The sequence below is a fragment of the Zosterops lateralis genome, assembly GCF_965231275.1.
Source record: "Zosterops lateralis genome assembly, chromosome: 3".
NCBI lineage: Eukaryota > Metazoa > Chordata > Aves > Passeriformes > Zosteropidae > Zosterops > Zosterops lateralis.
Window position 1 is genome coordinate 72,968,076 of NC_139764.1, and position 21,091 is coordinate 72,989,166.

Consider the following 21,091-nt stretch of genomic DNA (forward strand, 5'->3'; position numbering starts at 1 on the left):
CAGTGTTAGAAAGATGGACTTAATGAAGTAGGAGTGTCTATTTTTATTATCTTGAGAAAAATAGGTTTTTTTGAAAGATATTTAATTATGTTTATGTTGATTTGTTAAAATAGTTGATCGGAATCAAAGTTTCAGTTAGTAGTAGGCATATGGTAAGTAGATCATGATAACTTTGGGAATCCAAGGTGTTTGCCTTCAAAAAAAAAAAAAAAAAAAAGGAAAAGTAGGAAAAAAAGGACATCTGAGACATCAAGAAAGAAAAGGTAAGACCTCTGCATTAGCTGACAAAGTGAATTTTTAAAACTTTGGATCAAAAATCAGCAGTTCTTAGCTATGGGCCTGCCCATAATTTTGCCTGAAATTTTTCTCTGAAAATTGTGTGTGTGTGGGAAAAATCCTGCAAAGTTTCATGTGCCTCTTGAAAGAACTCCTTATTTTATCAATAAAGTGCTGCTTTTCATTGTTTAAAATCTACATCCAAGTATGCAAAGCATAAAAAGTTTGTTATATTGAAAATGTCCCTGTGTGAGTTTTTGTTTCTTTCCTTCATTATTTGTGCTTCCTGCATTGTTCATGCAAGAGAGTGTTTGATTGCTATTTTGACCATATCAGATTTAATCTGTCTGATTTAGTCTTGGACTTCTAGAAAAGTCATTCTTTTCAGATGATACTTTGTGGTAAATAGCCTTCCCTAGGCCTCCTCTAAAGGAAGGCCTTAAATCTTGTCCTGACCAGAGTATTTCCCCTTCCCTTTCATTTAGTAACCCAATGAATGTTGTGATCCTGAGCTGAATTATCGCACAAATAAGATGTAAAACTGTATCTGAGTCTGATTCCTGTTGCTACAGTAGAGCTGAACAAATCCCCATCCTGCCAGAATACTAATATTTATTGGTCTTGTCAGCATTCTTGATTATAAACAGAACTGAAATGCAAGAAGAAACAGTAAAACCTTGACACTCATGCTTAGAAAATGATGTCTTGAGCACAGCACACAACAGAACCAACTGACTTCAGCTAGAAAACCGTTGTTAACATTTTTGCAGCAGAGGAAAGCTTTTTTTTTTTTTTAAATTTATTTTAATGTAATGAAAGGTGAAAACTATGTTTTCTTGACAAAGGAGGAGTCACAGAAAGCAGGATTACTACAACAACTAAGCTACTTCTTCAGGAGGTGCTTGTGTTTTCCCCTCAAGTCAGTCTTCTGTCAGCTTCACCAGTGGATATGCCATCATTGCAATAGCCTGCATTAGCACTTGCCATTTGAATAATTTATTATTAGAGAGCAGTGACTGCTACAATACCTATCTCAAAAGAGTGTTGAAGATGGTAAGAATTTACAGTGATTTTTGGGCAGTATTTCTGCCACTCCATCACTGGGTAGAGAGATGTGGATGCCACCCTGCCCTGCAATTACATCCCACTGCTGCCCTAATGGTGCATGACTGCCAACACATCTTTATCACCTCGGGGTGCTCTGCCACCGACAGTACTAGTAAAAGCTCTCTCTCCCCCTCCCTCTGGTTTTTTTTTTCTTTAAATTATCCCATGTTTCAGGTCTGTAGATGGCAGACAAGCAGCTGGGCACAGGCAGGAGCCTGGCCATCCCTGCTTCCCTATCCCTGTCACAATTAGTTGTTTTTAAACCCTTTGTTTTGATGAGAGATACATATGATACATAACATAGCTCTAGTTAGAGGAGCTAACCAAAAATCCTATTATACTTTTGCCTCTTCTGTGTGATTCTGTTTGTATCTGACACCAGTGCTGAACCTTTTCATATTCCTGAGGAAAAAAGTTACAAAGTGTACACAAGTGGACTTCTAAGCTAAAAGCGTGGCCATTCAACAATAAAGATGACATAGTGTCTGCTGTCTCCAGCAATGTGGGCTGGAGATGGTTTCACACCAGGGCCTGAAGTGGCTGAACCCTGCTGCTAATTGATTAATGTCTGCTGCCATTGTCCACAGCACCCTGCCCATTCAAAGACTATGTCTTTCTTTGACCTAAATAAATGGTTCAACGCGCTAATCCCAACAAAAGGGTTGCTTATGGCCTTAAACCCATTTATGGTTCTCAACTTCATGAATTACCTATTGATTAATCCTTTTAGTATATTGTTGGCTTTAAGATGAATAAAGCTGAGCTCGGGGCAGCGGGAGTTAATTCACAAGCCAGGTCACATACTCATAAGGTCGGAGTATGACTTGGTCTGATGGGTGTCTGAACTGGAAACCAAACCTCTGACACTGTCTGTCATCCTCACACTACAGTGATATGTGGCTTCGAAGTGTGCTTTGCTGCCTGGAAACTAGAGCCATTTATTAATCTTTTCCTGTTAGGACAGAAGGTTTGAGTTGCTTGCAGAAGGTTGGGTATCACCATTTGTCTCTTAGAATGGTACTTTACTCTAAGTGTGACTTCAGTATTTAATTATAAATGTGTTTTGCACGCTGACAAGGGAGACTCATACATGTTACTAGAGGTTGTGGATCAGAGAGACAGGACATTTGCCAGAAAAAGGGAAAGCACAGGTCATGCATGCCTGCTAGAGTCAGGGGACCTGATTCATCCTTCTGCTTCTCTCTCTGCAGCATGTCAGAGGTTGGGCTGTTCTACCAGCCCATGCAATTCTGCTGCCAGGAATACAACATCTCTTCACCTCCAGGCAGTTGAGAAAGAGCAGGGAGAAGCATTCCCTGTCTGGAGGGGCAACTACAACTCATTAATGAATTTGCTTCTTTCTGATCCTTCTTTCAAAACTGTTGTTCTTATGATTTTTTTTTGAGTAAACATTGATAACATTTACATGGATTCGTAAATTTTTTCTTTCTCTTCTAAGGTTTTCTAACATACCTCTGGAACCGGCAGTGTTAGAAAATAAACAGATGTAACAAAAATACTGCCCAAATGCAGTCGCTGAAGTCTGGCTACTGAAAGACTCTTAGCTGCCTTCCAAGTATTTAGTATCCTAGTCAATAAGTATAAGTCCATTTGCATTGGGAGAAATGGATAGCATTGGTTCACTGAAAATCTCATAGTTTCTTGGTAACCTGTGAAGTGCCCTATGATGGTTCCCTTATAAGGGAAGGAAATTTTTGGATGAATATCTACTAAAGTTAAGCTCATGTAGTTTTGACATTGCTAGTGAATAACAATAGTTTTACAATATGAAATTAAGTTTATTTTATAGAAATAAGACAAGATAAAGTCTAATCATAAATAACTAGTTTTTTAGAATGTTTACACTTAAAATACTTTTTTTTTTTACCTTCTAGCGTATACAAACTGGTATCTTAAAAGCATTCAATAACCCAACGACTAAAACAGCAGATGAAGAAACTAGAAGAAAAGTCAAAGGTATGCAACTCTTTATTAAAAACTTCTAAAACTGCAGTAGTCTTTAGATACCATTTTATTCAGAACTGCCTATTGCCAACAGATCTGAAGTGCTGTAATGGCCAGACTTTATTCTGTGTTACTCTAGTGCCGCCTAGTGTCTACCTAAATGTAGACAGCTTAGTATGTGCTGACTTGCATCTTTGTATCTGGGAGAAAGGCTCCCCAGTGTTAATCCATCTCTTGTTTTCTAAAATAGCCTGCTCTATATTTTTTACATAGTCATAATTACTTTATACTCAGAGAGGGCACTTTCCATTAATAAAATTGATTTCTGTCAGTTGGCTAGTACTGTGAGCACTCTAAATACAAAGTCAAGATAGGCAGCTGTTCCTAAAGAAGGCTTTTTTTTTTTCAAAAGAAGGGTTTGGGTTGGTGTGGGTTTTTTTGGTGTGTGTGTGGTTTTTTTTGGTTTTTTTTTTTTTGTTTGTTTGTTTGTTTTTTTTTTTTAAATGTGTTTATTTATTCAGTAGTTCTAATTTGGGGGATTTTGTTTTAATTTAAAGTCCTAATGATTAAGATGTTTTGTAACTCGTCCTTCCCAAATCTGCAAAAGTTAAGGCATAAAGATGTATTAGAAAAGAATTTTGCTACATGTTTCAGGGCTTTATAGTTGCAAAAACCATTTTGAAAGGGTGATAATATCTCTGTTTACCGCGGTGTCTATATCAAGGCAAGGCAGTAGTATGTATTCAGAAGAAAACTTGAGATTTAAAAGCTGCTTCTTAAGAGATACAATATTGTTACTTTGTTACAGAATATGGGGAAGGATAAAAGGGAACCTCCTCACTAAAATATTTTTCAATGTTGAGATAACACAGTATAGGATGTATTAGTTACTGTATTGTGTTCAAAACATTTTGAGTATGTTTAAAATTGTGCTTTTATAATATATCTGGAAAAGAATTTTGTTGTACTTATAGTGTGGCATTGGATGTGTTATTTTTCACATTTAAAAAAGGCAATGTTTTTTCAGCATATGGAAGAGAGGGTGTGAAGATGAACTTCATAGATAGGATCTTTGTTGGTGAATTGACTAGCACTGTCATGTGTGAGGAATGTGAAAATGTAGGTATTCTGGAATTTGGTTTGATGTGGAATAGATCACATACTGGTTTGATTACGTTGTCTTGAAAGTATAAAATTGTGTTGCCAATTTTATACTTGTTTGTTTGTTTGTAAAAACAATACTTTATTGAAAGTTTCTCATTTGAAACGATTTATTCCTTCTTTAAAGCATTATCCTCCCAAACCTAAGAAGAGGGATCCTTTGAATTCAAAAAGGATTCAAGTACTGGGCTTGATTTTACATCTGACTTAAGGCTGGAGGTTCCAAATTCTACAATCATATGTGTTACGTGCCTGTGTTATTTGATATTTTTGAAACACCTGTTTTAAAACATAAATCCTCCTGCCTGCTCTTCTGGGATGCACCTGAAAATTGGAAATTACGTACTTTGAATTAGAATGAGAGGGAAAATGCTAAAATCACTTATTTTTCTTTGAAGTATTTTTTATAATTAACATAATAACCTTAATGAACAGTATATTCCTTTCATAATTAATATTACTGACATTCCATCATAAATGCCTTCCATGATCCTTATAATTTTCTTTTAAGTTTGACAGAGAAAAATCTTAATTGCATGACTTCTCTAATTGAATGTTACATTTGTGTTCGGTTTAAAACATTCTATTTCATATTATAGAGATTAAATAAATTAATCAGTCTGAAAAATTAAGCACAGTCCTGCAGTGCCAGGTAAACTTCCCTGTGTGTGATGTGCAGATTGCTCTTCAATGTGCTACTAGTACCAATGAAGAACTTTGACCATACAAAAAATAGAGGTTGTATGTATTTTGCATGTCTCATCTGTTTTTGCTGGATTCTTATATTCTGCCTGCACAGGACTTGGGAATGTGCTAGCTGTAGCCCTTTGAGGAAGAGTTTAGCATTCATTTTCCTTTGCCTGCACTGGCAAGATACTTTTGATCCATGTTTTTTCATGCAAACCGACACTTTAGAGGAGCCCCTGTTTGAACATCGCTCACCAGGCAGTCAGTCACCAGAGCTGCCTGCTTTTGATCTCATTTATTGCTTTATTGGAACCTAAACATTCCTGAGTCCCTCGCACAACAGGTAAAAATAAGCTTGCAGTCCATACCAAATGTCACAGGTGGAAGATGGGGTCACAAATACAAGAGAAGGGACATGGTGACAGTAATTGATGGCATGACTGTGACTTAAATATACAACATGATTTTTACTTCTTTTTTTTAAGGTTTTGTTTTTCACAGTCTTTTCAGAGGTAAGATAAGTCAGTTTTGGAAGGAATTCGAGAAGAGCAAGGGAGAGAGCCTAAGGAACTTAGTGATAAAGGCAGATGGAAAGCACTAAAAGAGATTGTCTTTAGGTATGCTTTGCAAGATATTTCCAGCTTATACATGGCAAAATGAAACCTCAGTACAAAAAAAGAGGTTGTTTTTTTTTTCAAGTCCCTTTTCCCCTGTAATTAGATTTATTTTACCAATTAGTATATGGTGTCAAAAAATCTAACAAAGCTTTTGACTGTAACCAGTAAGACTGACTTAATCTTAACTGTATTGAGAGCATGAGGTTAGAACCTGTCACTTAACTGTCATTAACCAGTCCTTGCTGCATAACAGCTCAAACACCTGTGCAGAAGTGTCCAGAATCAGGAAACTCTAAAAGGTATCTTTCTGCAAAATGGTACCACAGAGGCCCACATGACTTGAAAATCCATCTGGAGCTTAGAGAAAGTGAGCACCACACTGCTTCAAGTCAGTTCATCCCAATTGAATAGCCTTGCCCTTTACCTCTACGTGCTGAAGTTTTGTGTGGTAGAAAGACAATTAGAGCTAACTTAATATTTTTTTAAAAAAGTTAGTGAGAAGTTCTTCATTGTAGTTTCATACATCTTGTAAGTAATGAGCTTGTTGTATAGTTTTTGATATAAATTGATTAAATAAAGGGAGCTATGTACTAAAGCCATATACTGTTCTTTGTGTTTAAGTGCATTTTCTCTTTTTCTTCAAGATTTCAACAGTAAAAGAACCTTTCATTGATCTTTCACTTCCTATAATAGAGGAGAGGGTAAGAAACAGAATATGTAATAAGTAACTGTTGTTTCCAGTGGATTGTTTTTAACAGCCTTATGAAGATATTTGTCCATATACACATAGTTTTGCTTTCGAGCCTAAAAATGTAAAGTTGTCCATAAAAACATGTACTGTTATACATCCATTCATTATATGATTTTCCTTATATGTAGGCATGCAATGTCATAAGTGCATATATCTTTAAATTAGTCCAAACTTCGTAAATACCAATAGTAACCCACAGAATATATAGGTCTGAGATGAGCTTAATTTAATAGTATGTACTTATTAAATTGAATGATTATAAGCCTTTTATTTTTATTTTTATTTTTCTTTGGAGGTCCAGAGAGTCAGTTTCTAGCCTATTGGCTTGCATCTAGAGAACTTGAGTCCCTTGGGCCGATGTCTACCTACAGGATGAGACACTTTAAAAATGGATATTTGAATTTATTTATTCTGGCATTCTCAGCATTTCATGGATTCCCTCCATTAACTGCAGAGGAACTGTGTTCCTTTGAAGACATAAGCTGTTTTTTCAGGACTTGGGCTTTTCATTTGAGCATAATGGGGGTGGGTTTGGAGTGATTCTTCCTCCATATTGCATAAATTCATCGACATTTAAGGGACAGTAATTAATGTAATATTTATTTCCATATGAAATGTATTTTTCTCCAAACACCAGTTTTTTTCATAACAAATTCTTCATCTTTGTTGGTGCACTGAGTGCAGATGCCTGTGGGAGTTAAAGCTTTAAGAGCATGTTGAGTATCTGGGCCCTTGTGCTTCCTGGCTCCCCTGTGTAACAAGGGAACTTGGTGGGTTCTGTCTGACAGTGATTTCTGTGGGTGTTCAGCAGTCGCTGCACTTACTTGAGGAGGGGCATTACTTTGTAGTCAGCACTTCACAGGTGACATGTGCTGCTGCCAGTTACGTCACGGGGGTGTGGCAGCTCTGTTGTCACAGGCTGCACAAAGGACTCACTTAGGGGGGACCTGAGTCCCTTTTGATAAGTCACATCTCGTACAGCTACGATGTACTTATACAATAGAATAAATTATTTTGTATTGTATTACATACAGATATTTTGTATCATTCCTATTCCTTGTGGCTTTCAGTTGAACCTTCAGAGACAATTGACAGTCTTATGACCAGTTTTATGATTAAAAAAATTACAAAGTAGCCTTATATCACAATTCGGGGGGCATTTAATTGGTTTTATGTAGGTCTCTGTTTTCTAAAATAAGGGAAAAGATCCACCTACATTCATGTTTTCTGTAGGTTGCAAAGGAATACAAAATCGACACATTGCCTTTCCTAATTTCCTGTCTGATTTCTTAGGTTGCAAAACCTGTGCCCTTGGGAAGAACAGGTAAAAGTAAAAGTGTACAGGAGGCAGATCTTGGTCAGTATAATTGTTCTTCTATCGGTACACTGAATAATCAACCCAAAATTGTCAAGAAACACACTTTAACAAAAGATAAGGTAAGAACTTAAATACCCACACTAACCAGTCATCCTGAGTTCACTCAAGTTTCTAGGGTGACTGAGAACTTATAGAGATTTTTGACACGTGTCAGTGGGGTTTTTTAGTATACATATAGCTGACATAGACTTGTTTTAAAATATTTAGGTCATCCTTAGAAGTGTGAGAAATGACAGTTATTGGTAACTGTTTAGCTTTCAGTTATAGGGTTTCATTTATAAGGAAAAAAACCCCTGCAGGCTAGTTTCAATTCATGTTGCTTTTGGGACTATTGTAAGGTTTTTATGATCTGTACCATAAAAACTCTCCTGAATCAGGTCCTAACACATTAAACACATGTGAAGAAAAAATACAATGTATAAAGTACAACATATAGAATACAAATTACAAAAGAATGACAGGAGAAGAGAATGAGACAGAAGTAGAAAAAGAACATGAGGAAGAAACAAAGGAAAGGATGGAAAGAAGTAGTGCTTATTATAGAAGAAAAGGCCTGAAACTCAAACTGTAGAGATGAATGGAAGGATTTCCATTGGTACCACAGGAATTTTGATCCAATTCAAATAAAAGGAAAAATAAGGGAAAGAAAGTTGTTTCTTTTGGAAAGTAGCCAAACAAAAGAAGGCAAGAAAAGAGTTATGAACATTTGCAAATCACCTAAAATTATGGCAGCTTTGTGGCTTTGGTTTTTTAAATCTATAGGAGTAGTTTTCTGTGGAAGCAATCTTTTTTTTTCTTCTTGCAATCTTGATTAAAAAAAAGTCAATTTCAGGTAATATTCAAATCAGCAAACATCCTTCTAGGGATGCCTTAGTTAATTCCATGACAAATACTTGCAAGGTGAGTTGAATTTTTTCTAGTTTCAACTAAGGCCTCTCATGGAAGGCCAGAGGAGCTTGTGAACTTGAGAACCTTTTAGAAGCTTAAATTAGATTAAGTGAATACCCCTTCAAATGTGCCATCTACAGCTGTCACAAAGTGAAAGTAATTAGTTGTGGGAAGTATTCATCTCACAGTAAGTATAATGCTCTTAGCTGACTGGGATGTAGGTTTCTAATCCTAAGTTAGTTTAAAAACATCTGAAGGAAATCAGCTATCTTAAACATGAGAGATGCAGAATATAAGACAATATAACCCCCCAATAATCTGCTTTGCATTTGTCATGTTTCAAAAGATTTGTTCGCTTACAAATCTGCTTCCTGTTTCTCCCCTCCATTACTGAATTAATAATGCCATAATTTACAGAATCAATTGAACCATGAGAGACGACTTGCCAGAAAAGCTTCCTCAAAGGAAGAAGAAAGAAGTCCTGTTATCATGCAGGAAAAAGGCAAAAAGCTTGAGCTGGAAGGCAGCTCTGGCGTCCTGTACTCCAAAGACCCCTGTGCAGAGGCGGCTTTCAATGGAAGCCAGACGGAGGGCAGTGAGAAGGAAGCCAGCCGCTCTGAAAGCAGCTTTGATGCAGACAGTGAAGCCTCAGAAAGCGAAAGTGCTTCTAAGCAAACGACCTTGAGCCCACCCAGCAGCGTGTCTGGTGTGCACGTCAGCCACTTCAACCCTAAAACGCCGCACAAGCCAAGTGACAGCAATGAAGAGACGATTTCCAGTGCCATATCGAAGCTCAGCTTCTGTGATCCTGTAAATGAAGATAAAAAATCAAGCTGTGGAGATCCAGCATTAGGTTTATCAAATAATTCCATGTTCTCAGTAGGCAAATCCTCAGTATCCCAAAACCCTCAAAATGCTTTCCAGACACTTTCCCAAAGCTACATAACTAGCTCAAAGGAATGTTCTGTTCAGTCCTGTCTTTACCAATTCACCTCTGTAGAGCTCTTAATGGGGAACAACAAGCTTTTATGTGAGAGCTGCACAGAAAGGAAACAGAAGTATCAGAAGAAAACCATCTCTACAGGTAAAGCGCTTGTACCTCTGGACAATTTCCAGCATTGTCTCCTAAGTCTGTATGCTGGCTGCTCTTCCATTGCTCCAGCATGGGCCTCCTTGCTGTGGTTAAATAGAAAATGTCTCCACAAGCAAAACTTGCTTGGAACAACTTAAAACTTCATCAGGCGATGGCAACAAGAATGGTTTTTATATTAGAACATAATCATAGATGTAACATAGAATCCATTTTGCATCTTTATCCTATCCAAGATAAAGAATTTAAAGATGACCGTAAACTGAGTATGTGCATTGCTCGATACTAATCTTTGCTGTTGTTTCTGTTCCTCATAATCCTCAAAGCTTTGAAATAAATGCTGTAAGATTCAGCCCCAGTAGCTTACATACTCGGGGAAGTAATGTAATTATGTATGGAAAAGAGGCAAAAAAGGAGAGTTGTAATGAAGAGAGAAAAAGAAATTCCAAAAATTTGTAAGAATGGAGATGAGAGAGAACTACCTTTTTGTGACAGTGTTTTCCTTGATGCTTGCATAGCCCAAGCACACCATTAGAGTTCACTGAATATGAAAAACAACTTAATGAAAAATGAACATTTTAGAAGGACTGAAGGATTGGGGGTTTTTATGTATAGAAATCCAGACAAATAAAAAAATACTCTTCTGGTAAAAAAAAAAACAACTCTTCTGGTAATTTGTAAATACAGTAAAGGGAGTTTGTATAATAAGAAAAAATTGCCTACTTGATGTGCATTTATAGATATCTGGAGAGATACAAGTTAAGCATGAGTAAATTCAGAAAAATTATTTATATTTTATAATCATTCCTTTAATCATCGTTGGACTGTAAGTGCTATAGAAATAACACCTTGGTTCCATGAGCACCATGGAAAAGGAAAATTAACTCACAACTAATCATTATTTATTTTTTCCTTTTAAAACAAAAGATGTAAGAGGTCACCCAATTAAACATTAAATGCTCCATTATACCTCAAATGAACTATTTTCTTTTGAACATATGTAAAACTAGTATTTTTTTCAGCAAAAACAAATGCTAGTGGCATGTTCTCTTTTGCTGTGGAGCTTTTCTGTGGAGCTTTCACTGGGCTGCTTTTGTGCACCCTGTGTTCTGTGCCTTCTGCACCATAGGGGTTTGGAAGCCACATATCCCAATCCTGTTTGCTTCCAAGCCAGCAGGTTAGGAAGCTTCCTGAAGTAGACAGCCCTCCTCAGACCTTTCTCTTAAATAAGTATAAAGTATGTATTCATTCAGAAAGAACTGAAGAATGGAAAACTAAACTCTGAGTGATTAGGACATTAGCATAGATAAAGAGACATGTACCTTCCAGTTTTTGTCCAGAGATCATCCATTTATTTTATGTTTAAACAGAAAAGTTGGGTGCTATAGTAACAGACAATATAGGTATCTCTCAGTGTGCAAGCTGACCTAGGTAGTGGACAAGCTTCCAGCTTCTGATCTGATTTGCACAAGACTGGCTAAAATAATGCTCAGATTTCGCAGATAATGTTTATTAATAACTAGAAAAATGAGAAAATATTTTTGTTACTCCACAAAATTTCCCTTGTGTTTTATATAACAAGTATAAAAAATCACAGCATAGATCTGTTCTGACAGATGTTTAGAAAGTACTTTAAAAATTCCATATGACTGCCTTCGCTTTACAAATTATTTTGATATTCATAAATACAGAAAAGAAAACGGAAGGTGTCTACACAAATGCTCGGAAACAGCTGCTGATTTCTTCCGTGCCTGCTATTCTTATTCTCCACCTGAAAAGATTCCACCAGGTAAGAGGCCAAACCTCTCTTGTATATTCCTCTGCCCCATTGGTGTACAAGCAATTCTTCAAGTGTCATTGTGGATCCCAATAGTGCCTTTTTAGATGGAGACCTGGTAGAAGCACTGTATGAAACCTGCTGGTGTTTCTTGTGATTATCCTAACACCTTCAGAGTGCATTTAGCCATCCTGATGTATCCAGGGAAACCCCTTATGCATCTGTCATGCTTATGTGTATCAGACACTGTACTGAAAACATAACAAAGAAGGTTTAAATCAGTTGATATCTTACTCTTGGATTTGGTTAATTTTAATAGTATAGTGATACACCTTAGCTTTAAAAAGCTGCCTAGTAAAAGTATTTATTTTACAGTCCTTTTTTTTCTTTTGAAGGCTGGTTTGAGTCTACGGAAAGTAAACAGGCATGTGGATTTCCCATTGATTTTAGACTTAGCACCATTTTGTGCTGCATCTTGCAAGGTACTATTTCAAATCTTTTTTTTTATTGTACTTCAGCAGTTGGTGTCCTGACAACAAGTTAAATTGGACTGATGATGATGATAGTGATTATTATTTCCTCCTTTTTAAAATAAATTGTAGAGTGAATTTTTCAGATAGTGTCCTGAGGTCAGAACTGTAACTGTGTGCAATCCCATTCATATCAAGAATATCACAGATGTTAGCTGGTATTAGTTAAGCTGGTGCCCTGGTGATGTTGGTGTATATAACAGCATTAAGGACAAGTGTTACTGCCTCTATGGTGACTAAATTAGTAAGACTGCTGAGTACTTGTCATAGAGGTATTTTGCTGTTGGAAATGCTGTGGATGTCTGTTTGCCTTTTTTGGAATCATACTGCTGATAACTACTTAAGATGCTTGTAAAATTCATCATGAAGTAATTCCCCTTTGTTTTCTGTGTTTCTGGGAATGCAGAACGTTATGGATGGTGCAAGAGTGCTGTATAGCCTTTATGGAATAGTGGAGCACAGTGGTTCAATGAGAGGTGGTCATTATGCTGCGTATGTGAAAGTCAGGACATCTTCCAAGAAATTGCTAGAGCATATTTCTACCACTAAAACTGTTCTGGGTATGTACAAACAGAGCTTCCTTTCCTTTACTGTAAACCAAAAGTAACTGTCTACAGGGATTTATAGGAAATAATTTTTTAGCTGAGAATAAGCTGTGATTTTTAGACAAGCTGTAGAAACCCCATCCCCTCATGTGCTCTAGGCCAGGCTGGATGGAGCTCTGAGCAACCTGGGCCCATGGCAGAGCTGTTAGAACTACATGATCTCTGAAGTTCCTTCCAACCCAAACCAACCTATGATTCTATTAATTATTCTTTTTTGCTGTTGTTGCACACAATGCATATCCTATTTCTGCTATTAATCCCATATAGAGCTGAGTGAATAATGGAATTTTGATTCAGCCATTAAACAGATAATTGAGGGAAAATATTCCTTTCTTTCTTACTCAAAATAATACATCCAGATGAATAGTTGTGCCTGGTAAAATTTATTAATTTGGCATATTTGGTATCTGAAAATGGTTTAGTACGCCAATCAAATCCATTACAGTAAATTAAATTTCATTTTCTGAATATTTGAGCATTTTATATGTCTTATGTATTTTAGGATTGGGATTTTTTTTTAATCTGGAATACTCAAGTTTAATGTGAACAGCAAGAATCTTTTTCATGGAAGGTACAATGTTTGGTGTAGGGTTTCTGTTGGCATTTTGAGAACAGCATACTAGTTCTTTCCTATTAATACTTGATGGATATGCAGAACAGACGATTGGGGATACAAGCATCATAAAGTCACCCTAGGACAAGAATGAAATAAGTTTCCAGGACAGAATCTGTTAGTGAAAAATTTGCGGCAGCAATAATACATTAAGCTGTCAAAGTGAGGTAAATATATTTACTGTTTTCCTTCTTGGGGAAAAGTGAGAACCAACATTACCCTTTCTATCCTAGGTAGTATCACTTTGCATTTGAAGTTCATTTCCCAGAAAGATAATCTTTTACATTATGCATGAAATCAAAGTTTCCTTCAGTCTTATGCTTGTCTTGCAATGACTATTAGAACAGATTAGATCTTTTCGTGTTTGTGATTTCACAATGGTCAGCTTTTAAAATACAATCTTTTTTCTACATCAGAACTGGTTGTGTTCTAGTATAACTTACTGTTGGAATTCAGCAAGCTGTACTGGAAATATCTTAGGTTTTCTAAAAAAACCCCAACATTAAAAAAGCCATGGCAGCATCCACTCCTAGGGATTGCCTTCCCCCAATTTCTCTTACAGTGCTCTTTGACATGTAAGTTTCAATCTGAATAGCAGACTGTATCTAAGTAATGAAATACTCTTGTAGGTTAGAAGCTTCTCTTGCTTTTTGAAATAACCACTGTATTTGCTTAATGATGTCATGAAAGAGAAGAAAACAATTTATTTTGCTTCTGCATTTCAGGTTTAAAAGAAGCCATGGGAGCATCAGGAGGACAGTGGGTGTACGTTAGTGATGCCCATGTTCAGATGGTTCCAGAATCAAGAGTACTAAATGCACAAGCATATCTACTTTTTTATGAAAGATTATTACTATAATTCTTAACAGTTTTATTTCAAAGATGATAGTGTTATTTAGTTTATCTTATTTAAAGCTGCAGTGGTAAGAGTACCTGTAAATATTGTGCCTTTATCTTGTAGAGAATTCATCATATTTTGACTCTGAAATTCAGTTAAGCTATTATAAATATCTGAATTATTCTCTTAAAGTATGCACTTTGCCAAACTTGTAAAATTCCTGGGTTCATTAAAATGCAGTACCCTTAGAATGTAAGATGATGTCCTATCCTACTGAGGTCTAGGGAGAGTTTGTTTTTGATTATAATAAAGATAAGCTTTCACCCATAGTTCTAGAACAGTTGAGAATAGAGATACTGATAGCGCTAAGTGCCTGGATTTGCTGGTGTACAGTAACAATACAAAGTGTTCAACTTCTTTTGATCCAGTCCAGACCCTTCCCATCACTGAGCTGGATGTCAGCTGTTAAGATTTCTGCAAACAAGAACCTGTCAAATAGTGTTGCTTCTGTGTTTAGTAATTGGAAAGCAGAGTCCTTCCAGAATGGAGTAACAACAGCTGTCTCTGGGTAATGCTTCAGTGCACTTTCCTGAGCAGAGCTGGGAATAATTAGGAAAACATGGCTTCTAAATAGTGACAGTGAATCCTCAGATACCCAGTACCCTTTCAGTTGTCTCCAACTGGCACTGGTATAGCAATGTACTCCTGTTTCAATATAAATATGTACTTGGTGTGCATAAGTATATCTCCTGAGATATATACACACACCACAAATCCATCAATAGATATTATCATTTTACCTTCTAGGAAAGAGAATTGCAAATAATTTCTGTATTTAGGAATTTTTCAACTTCACAATTATGACAATGTACAGCATATAAGCTTGTGTATGTACAGAGTTTAAGCATAATTCAGTAAATTCTGTTACTTTTGGTTCCAACCATGAACTTGTTTATCTGTTCCTGAATACTTTTCTCACAGGAGTAATAAACTATAAATTATTTTTGCACTGTGTGTGTGAGTTGGACAGTAAATGATGACTTTTGCCCTCTGATACATGTCTGGACTTCCTTTTGTCAGCAGTGGGGGACAGCAGGTGTTCTAGTGGTAGAACTGGTTTCTGTAGACTGTTTGACTGCCCTGTTTTGAGGTGTTACTTCCTTTGGTAATACCTCATTTCCATGCCAGAGAGGAACAGATACATTCTAAGGTCAAGACATAATGACAACTTGAAGTTATGTGGTAATTAATTTATTTAATAAGCAGTTAGTTAAATACAAATTACTTCTGTAACAGTTCCATCCTGTATGACTTGTTTTTTGGTAAAGAAAAAAATGTTAATATATGCTTACTGTTTTCATTAATGGTAATTTTTTTAAATGAAAAAACTTGCTGTCTCAGTTACTGTCTGTACCCCGTTGTCATACCTACCTGCCTGACTCTCCTATTCTCTACGTGTTTCAGAGCTTCATCCTACCTGCATTCCCTCTTTTGCATAAGAAAATGGCACAACCTGCTAGAATTGCATTTGCTCAGACTGCTGAGGTGTATCTTACAGCCACATGACTTGCACATTCTTGTGCAGGCACTAAGGATTGTTGGGCCATACAACTGATAATGATTATGATAATGGAGTGAGCCTCTGGTTGTTCAGTATTTTATTTGCAAAAGGAAAACTCCTCTGTTTGGGTCAAAATTAGGCTATGTGTTTTGGCCAAAGCCATGTTTTTTTCCCCTTCTACAAATTAAAATTGTCTCAGTCTACCCAAAAGTAGTAAAACTCAGAGAAACCAAGCAGCCAGCTTTAGCCATCTGTATTCCAGCTACCAACATCTTAACCTAAGTCTACACTAAGTAAGAAAGATAATGTTTAGACAAGAGTTGGTTAAAATAACCTTCATTCTCTTTGAGCTCCTTATCTTCCCATACCATTCATCCACCTACACACACCTTTCTCCTCTTTGTGTGTTACTGATCAAAACTTAGAATTAGCTCCAGGCAACAGTTGTAGCAAATGGCAACTAAGTGTCACTTGTGTGACACAATCTTGCTGAGAAGACACACGGAGGCTGGTATCCTCCTCCCTAAAGCAGACAGAACGAGTAGCTGACACCTGCAGTTCCTCCTTTGCTGACTTCTGTAAAACTACTGAATTTAAGTACCTGTATTAATCTACTTTTTAGCCTAGAACTACTTCCCTAGACTGCACTACTAGGAGAGAAACAGAATGAGGTTCTTAACCTGTTCCTTCTTACTTTTAATGTTATTTTCAGGAAATTCCTGAGGTGGTCTTTGCTTCTTTTAAACCAGAGTTTGAAAACTGTTTGCTGAAATTTTCCCAAGTGGACATATAACTGCCTCGGATGCCATAAAAGATGCTGGCGGGATTATTTTCTCATTAACAGCCAGGGAACATTTACTTGTATTTACAGGTATTTTATAGAACATGGAGAGAAAGTGCCATGAAAAAGAGCCTTTATTGAAGATAGCCATCACTGTTGCTCCTGGATGAGGTGTTCTGAGTTGAAATAAAGAGCTGTGTTGGCAGGAACTCTAAGCCTTGAGTCAGGAACAGGTATGAAAATATGATAGAAGGAAGCATTTTCTAAAAGTGAAGGTGATAGGTGAAGTTATGCTTCAAAATGAAAATACTGATGACACACAAGATGTCACACACAATTTTAGATGCAAGTCACAGTGTCCTTTACACAGACATAAGTTTTTTTGTGTAAAGTTTGGCTCTGAAGAAACTACATAAATGTGTATACTGAAGACTTCTTACAATACTTTATCAGGAATTGGAAAAGAAGCTCAGAGCATTCTGGGAAAACAAGAGTATACATGCTATATGTGCTAGAATGTTAAATATGATTTTAGAGTCAAGGAACTGGCAGTTTCCTGCAACTTCCAGATGTGTGCACACTATTGAAAAGCTCTATGTTTTCAGAATTTAAGTGAAGGGCTTGAAAGTTTAAGACTTTCCTTAAAAGACTCTCCTCTTCTGGTTGGTCTTATGTTACCAACCAGAAATCTCTTCAGGTCTGCAGCATGTACTCTTTACAGAGCTTCACCATGACTTTTGTAGTTCCCCACCCTGAGAAGGTGCCATGGCCTGGGTCTTCATGTGGCATAGCTTCAAAATGGCTTTCTCTTCATCCCACCCTTCCCTTCTCACAAGGGCACCGCTGCTTTTTTCATCAGCCCCATTTGTTCTTTATGTTTTTGGGGTCTCATAAGCCTCTGTGTCAATGTCTTTGCTTCCATTGATCCTTAAGCACAATATAGTGGCTCCCAATCTCATCACTTTTTCTGTGAACTTGCAAAGCTCTTGCAGGAAGAGCTACTGTAGCTGTAGTCTGGTCTGTCCCCACCACCACACTGGCTCTGCCTACAGGCTGCAATACCAACCCCTGAGAAATGCTGTGACTGCTGAGCAGCTCTCTGCTGACCACTCACAAGACAGTACCTGTAAAACATTTACAAAGGATTCAAATTAAATAGTTCCTCACTCATCTGTAAGTTAAGCTCACCTATGGGAAGTACCTGATTTACACGTATGGACAACTGGAACCCCTTACAAGTTTCCCCAGAACAGAGGCATCAACAAACACCACTGCACCAGCTAAGGAGTTAGTACAGATTATAAGAAAGAGCTTTGTTATCTTTGGATTTATATGTCATTTACACCAAAAGCGGCAAAATTGATGGAGAGATTTATGATACTAACCTGTCCACAGTATGTGTACAGACATCATGTTTGCATTAGTCTGTTCTCCTAAGAGATGGGAGAAAGGAAAAACAAACCCTGAACTTTGCCACCCAAAATGTACACACTGCAATCGTCTTTGTTTAGAAAATTAAATCCATGCAGTCTGCCAAACCTTCTTCCCCTTTCCCATCTGCACCCTCTGTGTGTACCAATGAAGTGCTCTTGCCTGTGGATTTCAAGTGGTAGCAGGTGAGAGTGGTTTATAAATTCATTAAAAGGCTGAAATGTCTTAACTTCACCATTTGCTTCTCTGTACACTTCTTTTTTGTACTAACACAAACTGAATCATAAAGGGACATGAAATTAATGCATCTATGTTCTCAACCCATTATAAAAATCTTATTTGAACATATTGGTAACAAACTAAGAAAGGAGTAATGTCTTTAGTAGAAACTCTAAGATGTATTAAAATGGAAACAAATTAGATGGGAACAAAGAAAGCATTTAAATACAACTCTTCTGTTGACAAAAATTAACAAATTCAATTTTTTATTAAAAAGTGGTAGCACACCTCAGAAAACAGCTTTACAGCAGCCCTAATTACACAAAGATTTGATATTACCTAGTTTTCAAAATCTGGACTCTTTTTCTGTACCCTGTACACATTTGTGCATTTGTACAAAGATTTATATATCTATGTGAAAGAATTGCCACTATTCTTTGGTAGAACCATTTCAGTTTAATTATTTTAGAACAGATTATTGTTGCTTCTATGTCTATTTACCATGTCTTAGGTTGTCATTTTACCAGCTGTTCTAGCTGTTGTACCTCTCCTGTTGGTGTATAAATAAATTGCAGAAATAGTGGTAAAGTGATTATTCAAAATGATTCATAATCTATTGGGTTGTTTTTTTTTTTTTTGGTAAATTAGATTATAAAATATATTTTCAAATGGATGTCCATGCAAATCAAAACACTTTCTTTGCACAACATTACATAGGAAGTCTGAGTGAATTTATATGTTATAATAAAACAGTTGCAATGCATTGCAACCACTTCAAAACTACTTGGTGTACATTCCACTTATATAAAGTTATAAATACTTCCATCTTCATTGATAGCAGTAGAAAAACTAACTTTTAAGTGTCAAGAATGTTTCTTACTTCTATTGCAGCTTCCAGTATTTTTCTAGTACAAAATGTAAAGGTGCAGTACTGCTTTTAAAAGGAAACGAGCATTTATTTTGAGTGGGTTTATGACTTCCTAGCAATTACCTCATTGCTTTGCTAGTTTAGGGGCTTTTTTGCTTTTGAGCTGTGTAACCTGGGAATCATTTTACTGTATTCTGTAATGAAACGTCCCTATTTAGCCATTCCACAAAGCTGAGTTCTGATTCTGTCATTTATACGTGGAGATAATCCCTGATATGTTCATGAGTGCTTGCATTTACACAGAAGACAATCCAAGTAATCAGATACCTTATTGATAAGTTCAAAATACTTGTGAGCAATAAAAATCAAGCATGTTAAAAGTTTCATCTACTTTTCATTCATTTCCTTTTTTCATATATTTGAACTAATAGTCTGACTACTCTGCAGGTATTTAAATAACAAATAGTACTTTTAGAATTTGACTACAGTGCTGATACGTGGTACATTTCATTTGTAGATTTCTAATTCCAAACATTACTAAGTAAACAAGGTCTTACATACAGACTGTATTTAAAAAACAAACACAAGTCTGAGCAGTTTTCTGGTCGACTCAAGGTGCTTTAACAAGTTTCTGAGAGAATAGCTGCATTTGCCATCTATTCATTTTGTCTTCATCTGTTGTATGTTGTTAGAAAAATGTGTAAATAAAACATCCAGCCGTTTGGAAAACTGTGTTCTTTGAATATAAGCTGTATGTTATACATCTGAGTTCATGTATTTTTTCTTTTGTCTTGTCTCACATCCTCACTGCCTGTGGAAGAGCTCCCTAGAGATGAGTCCATATCCTTGAACACTTAGGGTGCACTGCTTGTTTCCCCTGCCTTACCCTCTGTGGCAAAGGGCATAAATAAAGTTTGTTCCCTTTGCAAGAACTGAATTCTGTAATTCTGTGATAAGACCAGGACCAAGAGTGGGACGCCCTCACATGCCCAGTTTCAGTAGCAGCTGGAAGTTTGTCCATCCATAAGCATCACTCCAGAGTTCCAGCTGTGAGTCAACACTGGACAGGCTTAAAACTTCCACAACACTTCTGCCCACGGAAAGCATTCTCAATCCTGCCATTCCATGTGACACAAAAAGGGGAAAATCTAGAAGGCTTCGGCCAACACTAATATGTAGCCTAAGTGGCACTGACAAATCGTACACTGAAATCGTTACAAAAGTTTTTTGAATCCTTCATTTTTCTATAGATTTCTAAGAGTTAACTTGGTTACTTCATGTGGGTATTAGCATCACTTTATGCAATGATCAGACTGCGGATGTTTCAGGCATTTACCTCCATGACGCTGAAGGAGGGGAAGGCGGTGATCCCAGCAGTAAGTAATGTGCCAGCCAATGGAAACCTCTGCTCCGCACAAAGGAATGGAATTACTCAGTCCCTGCCGACAGAACCATCCCGTGTCCATACAAGAACAGCTGTTTACTGCATGTGATTTTTATTTTCATACCTTAAAAGGAAAGTTCAAGGTAGAATTCACAGAAATTATTTTGGATATTCGTAATAAACTACTTGGAGAATTGTCCTGCTTCACAAACACTCCCGATAGCCATACACTGGCCTTTGAACGCTCACACCCTGTGGCTGTGTAACGCACAAGTTATTACGTATTTCAGTGTAAGGCCATTGCCCAAAGCCTGTCCACCGACACGCGGAGCTACCAGCTTTATAAACTCCTTCATGTCGAGCCCGTACTGGAAGCACGGCTCTCACTCTGACTAGCAGTTACCTGTGGAGGCACGGAGCTAATGAGGCTCCCGTGGGCCCCTCACGCTCCGGCGGGCGGGAAGGCGAATCCCGCTGATTCCCACGGCGGGAGCGCGTCCCGCCCCCCCCGCGCCGCGCCTGTGCCGGGGCTGCCCGCACTAAAGATGGCGGCGGCGCGGCCTC

At 37.2% G+C, this 21,091-nt stretch overlaps 1 protein-coding gene and 1 long non-coding RNA gene across 4 annotated transcripts in view; one reads left to right on the plus strand and one right to left on the minus strand.

The window, feature by feature from the left end:
* Positions 1-20,245, plus strand: part of USP45 (ubiquitin specific peptidase 45) — a 54,944-nt gene extending 34,699 nt beyond the window's left edge. For 2 of the 3 annotated variants that reach the window (XM_083857494.1, XM_083857495.1), the window contains exons 10-18: positions 3,279-3,360; positions 4,376-4,467; positions 6,458-6,514; positions 7,858-8,001; positions 9,248-9,914; positions 11,612-11,709; positions 12,093-12,179; positions 12,634-12,787; positions 14,171-20,245. In XM_083857494.1, coding sequence (XP_083713620.1) covers positions 3,279-3,360; positions 4,376-4,467; positions 6,458-6,514; positions 7,858-8,001; positions 9,248-9,914; positions 11,612-11,709; positions 12,093-12,179; positions 12,634-12,787; positions 14,171-14,304 — 1,515 coding nt within the window. In that variant the 3' untranslated portion in view covers positions 14,305-20,245. Of the gene's footprint in view, positions 1-3,278; positions 3,361-4,375; positions 4,468-6,457; positions 6,515-7,857; positions 8,002-9,247; positions 9,915-11,611; positions 11,710-12,092; positions 12,180-12,633; positions 12,788-14,170 lie in introns of those variants that run through there. The other variant, XM_083857496.1, reaches the window with a different exon arrangement.
* On the minus strand, positions 13,106-21,027 carry LOC310907343. Its single transcript, XR_014589604.1, has 3 exons — positions 20,931-21,027; positions 20,480-20,651; positions 13,106-13,524 (listed from the first exon to the last, which is right to left on the minus strand). It is a non-coding gene; the product is annotated as an uncharacterized lncRNA (long non-coding RNA).
* Between the last annotated feature and the right edge of the window lie 64 nt (positions 21,028-21,091).